Genomic DNA, 5,545 nt, shown 5'->3' with positions numbered 1-5,545 from the left:
CCGCTCCATGGGCCTGCGGGCAGGTCCCCGAACTTCTCTGACCCTCTGTTTCATCTTCAGTAACTGGGAGATGAGAACGAGCGGGAAGAGTGATTGTGACAAACGTACACTCGAGCACTGTCCTCACGTTTTCGGCCCTACGTCCATGACTGTTACTGATCTGATTTTGTAGCCGATGTCCTTTTTCTTTCTTTTTTATTTTTAACCAAAATCTATTGCAAAAGGAAGCTCTGTAGTCATACTTTAACCACAGTAGCCCTCCTTTGCCCGAGGTAACTGAAAAATCACCACGAGGCTGAGAAATTCGAGTGGGGGGCCGTGCCTGCCGGAGGCTCTGGACTTGAGCCTCTCCCCTTCTTAAGAAAGAGAGCAGAGCGAATTCCAGGGAAGTGTTAGGGGACTCACCCCAGACTGAGACTGGGGCCTGATGTCGTGGGTGGGCTGGCAGAGCTGAGCCGGAGGGGCTGATGTTCTCACCTGGGCGGTCCCGGGTCGCTTAAGGCTGGGTGACCCCCGGTCCTCCCACGCGCACACCACGCGCTGGAGAAATGCTGCCCGTAAGGTTTAGCAGAGCCCCTGGTGTGCTGCTGCGACTTCCCCAGATGGACCCTCACGCGGTGCAGGAGGCTGCCCTCCGAGGCATGGGGGGCTAGGGACTTGGGGGACTGGGGATTTGGGGAGCTGGGGGGCCTGGGGGACCTGGGGGCTAGGGGACTGGGGATTTGGGGAACTGGAGGCCTGGAGGGCTGGGAACCTGAGAGGCTAAGGGACTAGGGATTTGGAGAGCTGGGGGGTCTGGGGACCTGGGGGCTAGGGGCCTAGGGATTTGGGGAACTGGAGGCCTGGAGGACTGGGAATCTGGGAGGCTAGGGAACTGGGGATTTGGGGACCTGGGGGCCTAGGGACCTGGGGGCTAGGGGACTAGGGATTTGGGGATCTGGAGGGCTGGGGACCTGGGAGGCTAGGGGACTGGGGATTTGGGGAGGCTAGGGCTGTGCCCACACCCGGCCTGAGCTGGGTACGTGTTCCCCCCGCAGCACACCGAGCTACAACTACGCGCCCAACCCCGACAAGCACTGGATCATGCGCTACACGGGGCCCATGAAGCCCATCCACATGGAGTTCACCAACATGCTGCAGCGGAAGCGCCTGCAGACCCTCATGTCCGTGGACGACTCCATGGAGACGGTAGGCCGCCCTCCCCCCACCCTCCCTGGGCCCCAAGCGCCGTGGGCTGCAGAGGAAGGGAAACGGAGGCAGGGTGAGCAGGCAGCGTGGCAGCCCCGGGGAAGTGGCCTTGAGCGGTCCCCACACAGCCTCTGCCTTCGTGACGCTTGGTGCCGGGCCTGTCCCGTTCGGTACGTTTTGAGCAGCTCTGTTGAGATACAGTCCGCGAACTGTTATTCACGCAAGTAGAGCCCAGTGGCTTTAATCTGCAGAGCCGTGTGATCGGCACAGTCAACTTTAGAATGTGCTCGTTAGCCCGGACAGGAGCCCCATGGCCCCCGCCATCACCCCCCGACCGCCTCCGCCTCTGTCCTTAGGCAGCCGCTAGCCTGCTTTGTGTGTCCGTGGACCTGTGTCTTCTGGGCACTTCCTCGAAGTGGAATCACGGACATGTGGTCTTTTGTGTCTCACTTCTTTCACTCAGCATCACAATTTCGAGATTCATCCATGTGTAACACACATCTTTCTTTTTATGGCTGAATAATATTCCATCGTGTGGTATATACATTTTTTATTTATCCATGGTTATTTAAAAATCATCCAGCATATAGCCCAACATGGGGCTTGAACTCACGACCCCCAGATCAAAAGTCAGACGCTTAACCGACTAATTAAAATCCATGAGGCACCTGGGTGGCTCAGTCGGTTAAGCGTCTGCCTCTGGCTCAGGTCATGATCCCTGGGTCCTGGGTTCGAGCCCTGCAACAGGCTCCCTGCTCAGGGGGGAGTTGGCTTGTCCCTCTCTCTCCCTCTGCCCCTCCCCACCATTCGTTCTCTCTCTCTCTCTCTCAAATAAATAAATAAAATCTAAATACAGACATACAGACATATATACATAAATTTAATTAAAATCCATATAGTTTAAAATTCAGTGTCATGGTCGCACTAGCCACGTGCAGACGTTCAGTAGCCCCATGCGACTGGGGCCACCATCTCAGACGGCGCTGGTACCTCACCAGCTCCGCGGGAAGTTCTGTGGGACAGCGCTGTTGTAGACCACTAACACCTACCCCAGGCCACGGCATACCTTCATTCATTCATTCATTCACTCATTCATTCATTTGTTCACCCATCCATCCATCCATCCATCCATCCACCCATCCATCCAGCAAGCAGCATCGGCTGAGCGCCAGGGCCATGAGAATGCAGCAGAGAACACGGGACGAAAGCTCCCGCCCTTGTCGAGCTCCCAATCTAATTCAAGGGCCTGAGGAGCCACAAACACGCCAAAGAGCTAGAAGGGGAGACACGCTGCGAAGAAGGGGGGGCAGGAAGCGACAGGAGGTGGGGAGGCTGCAATCATTGCAGTTAGAAATGCATTAGTCCCAGGATCCCCCCCCACCGCCGACCCCAGCAGTGAGATGCAGTAAAGACCCGAAGCTGAGAAGGGACGGGCCCGAGGGCGCAGGGTGCCTGCAGCCCTGCCCCCCCTCACCGCCTCGCCTGCGTTTCAGATCTACAACATGCTGGTTGAGACGGGCGAGCTGGACAACACGTACATCGTGTATACCGCCGACCACGGCTACCACATCGGCCAGTTCGGCCTGGTGAAGGGCAAGTCCATGCCGTACGAGTTTGACATCAGGGTCCCGTTCTACGTGAGGGGCCCCAACGTGGAGGCCGGCTCGCTGTAAGTGCGTCACCCCCACCCCCCACCCAGGGCCCCGCGTTTCCAGGGAGGCCTCCAGGCTCCATTGGCCCCCGGCTGGGCAAGAAGCGGGTGGTTCCACCGCGTAGCCCCAAGCCACTCCCCTGGGCGGCACGTGATTTGGGCAGGTGAGCCTTGGTGCCAAGTGAGACACTGATTATGTCCCCGGGGTGGGTTCTGACACATTTTATAGCCGTCTGCTGGGGAAGGAGAGACGGGGCCGTTAGCACCTGTGAAAACAGATTGTTTCTGGTGGGGCAGCGTGCCAGGGAGTCAGGGAGCTGGGCTACGTGTGCGTCGCCGCTGGCGCATGGGAAGGCCACCTCGATTTCTGTCTGGCCTGGGTGATCCTTGGGGCGACTGTCGGGGAGGAACCCTGCCGGCTCGGTCGGGGCTTGTCTGCCAAGGTCAGCTGGCCCAGCTCAGGCCACAGCACAGAGGGAGACAGTCTCCCCCCCATCCGTTCTCCAGGACCCTGGCATTCTCCTTGGGCTAACCTTTGGGCTGCCACGTTCTGGCAGCACAAACGCCATCCCTGGGGCAGGGAGAGGCTAGAAAGGCAAGTGTCATAGCAGCGGCTTCCTCAGATCAACTGCACATTACGGAGACCAACTCAAATGGTTTTTTGAAATGCAGATAAATTGCTATTAAGACACTTACTTGGCCTGACTTCCATTCCTTAGAAAGAATGCTTGGTAACAATTCCAGAAGATGGGTCGCGTGGGTTCAAGGCCGGGCTGATCGCTGCCTGCCGATCTCAACAAATCCCTCCCCGTCCCTGGATCTCGGGGTCCCCATGTAAGGAGAGCTGTGATAATAGGCATGCTTATCGAGCTCATTCTTCAGCCCGGGTCTGAGCCCTTTATAGCTACGTAAGTCACGTGAGCATCCCAACAACCCTGTGGGGCAGAAGCTACCGTGACCCTGTTTACTGAGGCACAGAGAGGTTAGGTTGTCTGCGGTCATGTGGTATGTCGGGGAAGGAGCTGGGTTTTAAGCCAGGCAGCCTCTACTCCTGCCTCTCTAAAACCTTGAGCCACCACTGTAAATGGAAAGAATTTGACCCACTAAAGACTCTACAGGCATTGACATGATGGGTTTGGTCAGCCTCAGAGTCTCTGATCTGGTTCATAGGACCCAAAACCACACGCCACATGGACAAGAGAAAGAAAGTGCTAATGTCAGGCTTGGGGCTGAAGGCTAGGATACCTTTGGTTGCAAGCAGAAGCCAGATAAGGCCCCCCTCCCAAAAAGAAAGATAAAAGGAATATAAGAACTATGGTAATTGGGAAGTCCAAGGCTATGTTGGCTTCAGGCATGGCTGGATCCGGCAGTCAGACAATAACATCAGGAAGCTTTCATTTTCTGTTTGTCAGCCCAGTTTCCTCTGAATTGGCTTCATTCTCAGGCAGGCTTTTCTCTCGTGGTGGTAGGCTCACCATGACTTGCAGACATCCAGTTTAGGAAACCAAACACAGGTTTGAACAGAAGCCTTGAGGCTGACTCTCACCGGCCTGACTTGGGTCATGTGTCCATCCCCAAACCAATCACGGTAGCCAGGGCGATAGAAGACCTTGAGTGAGCAGACCCGGCCCATCAGGCGGTGGAATCTGAGTGAGGCAGGGCACTGCTCCCACTGAGCAGGGCATGGATGCCGGGTGGGAAAAGCAATCCTGTCCATCCCATCTAGTCCAGGGGAGCAGGACTGCTGGACAGCCTCAAGCCAACTCAGCGGCTGGTTGCCAGCTCTCCACTTGGCACCTGCTCACGCCGCCATCTTCTCCAGCTCCCTCCGCCTGACAGATCAAGTTGTCATGCCCTCAAGCCCGTCCACAACGCAGCCTCCCCCCCTGGACCTCTCCCAGCACGCCTGGCTACCTGCCATGTGTTTGCAAGGTGCTGGGCTGGGGAGAAGGAGGGGGTCAAAGACAACTGAAACCCTAGGACCCAGGCCCTGCCCCTCAGCCCAGGGAATGGGGTGGGGGACACCAGGCCGCCTTGATGGAGAGTTCCCACACGGCATCCTGCATTCAGCGGGGGCCATGCCCTGCGTTGGGCACGCCCCTCAAGTCCCTGACTACCACACTGGGAACAGCGCCAGGCAGAGACGAGACACGGGACGGACGCATGGTGGAGATAGATAACGAAAGTCACTAAGCTAACACTTATTGAGCACCTGCTGTGTACCCTAAGTGTAAAAGCGCTAGGAAGTGAACGAGACAGACGAAAGTGTCAGCCTTGCCATTAGACGCTATGTAGACAACAGACAAGAAACCAGATATACGACTAAAAGATGCAGTAAATGGGGAGACGCGGCCTCAGGGCAGGGGCACGAGGAGGGGTCCTCAGGAAGGGCCTGGTGATAGTCCTCGATGCTGCGTAATAAGTCGCCACACACTGAGCGCGTGACAGCAGCTCACGGTGGCAGCTCACGGTTTCCGTGGCTCAGCAGCCGGGGCCCTGCTTGGCTTGCTCCTCTGCTTCGGCTGCAGGGCGGGAGGCCGGGCTGGGGACGGACCGCTCCCCCGCTCCCGGGGTTGTGCAGGTGCAAGCAGGGCACCTGGAGTCACACAGCCTGCCTCCCCGAACAGTCACCACACGTCCTCGCGGGGGTGATGATCTAGGGCGGCTCGCTTCTTCAGAGCCAACCGGGGGGGGGGGGGGGGGGGG

General features: G+C 57.6%; 1 protein-coding gene across 1 annotated transcript in view; it reads left to right on the top strand.

Moving 5' to 3' along the window:
- Window positions 1-5,545, top strand: part of SULF2 (sulfatase 2) — a 117,047-nt gene that overhangs the window by 94,293 nt on the left and 17,209 nt on the right. Inside the window, exon 7 of the mRNA XM_040638438.1 lies at window positions 2,682-2,857. Coding sequence (XP_040494372.1) covers window positions 2,682-2,857 — 176 coding nt within the window. The remainder of the gene's footprint in view (window positions 1-2,681; window positions 2,858-5,545) is intronic.

This window comes from Ursus maritimus, unplaced genomic scaffold, assembly GCF_017311325.1.
Source record: "Ursus maritimus isolate PB19 unplaced genomic scaffold, ASM1731132v1 scaffold_22, whole genome shotgun sequence".
Lineage (NCBI taxonomy): Eukaryota > Metazoa > Chordata > Mammalia > Carnivora > Ursidae > Ursus > Ursus maritimus.
The sequence above is the reverse complement of the archived record's forward strand: the minus strand, read 5'-3'. Positions and strand labels throughout refer to the sequence as shown.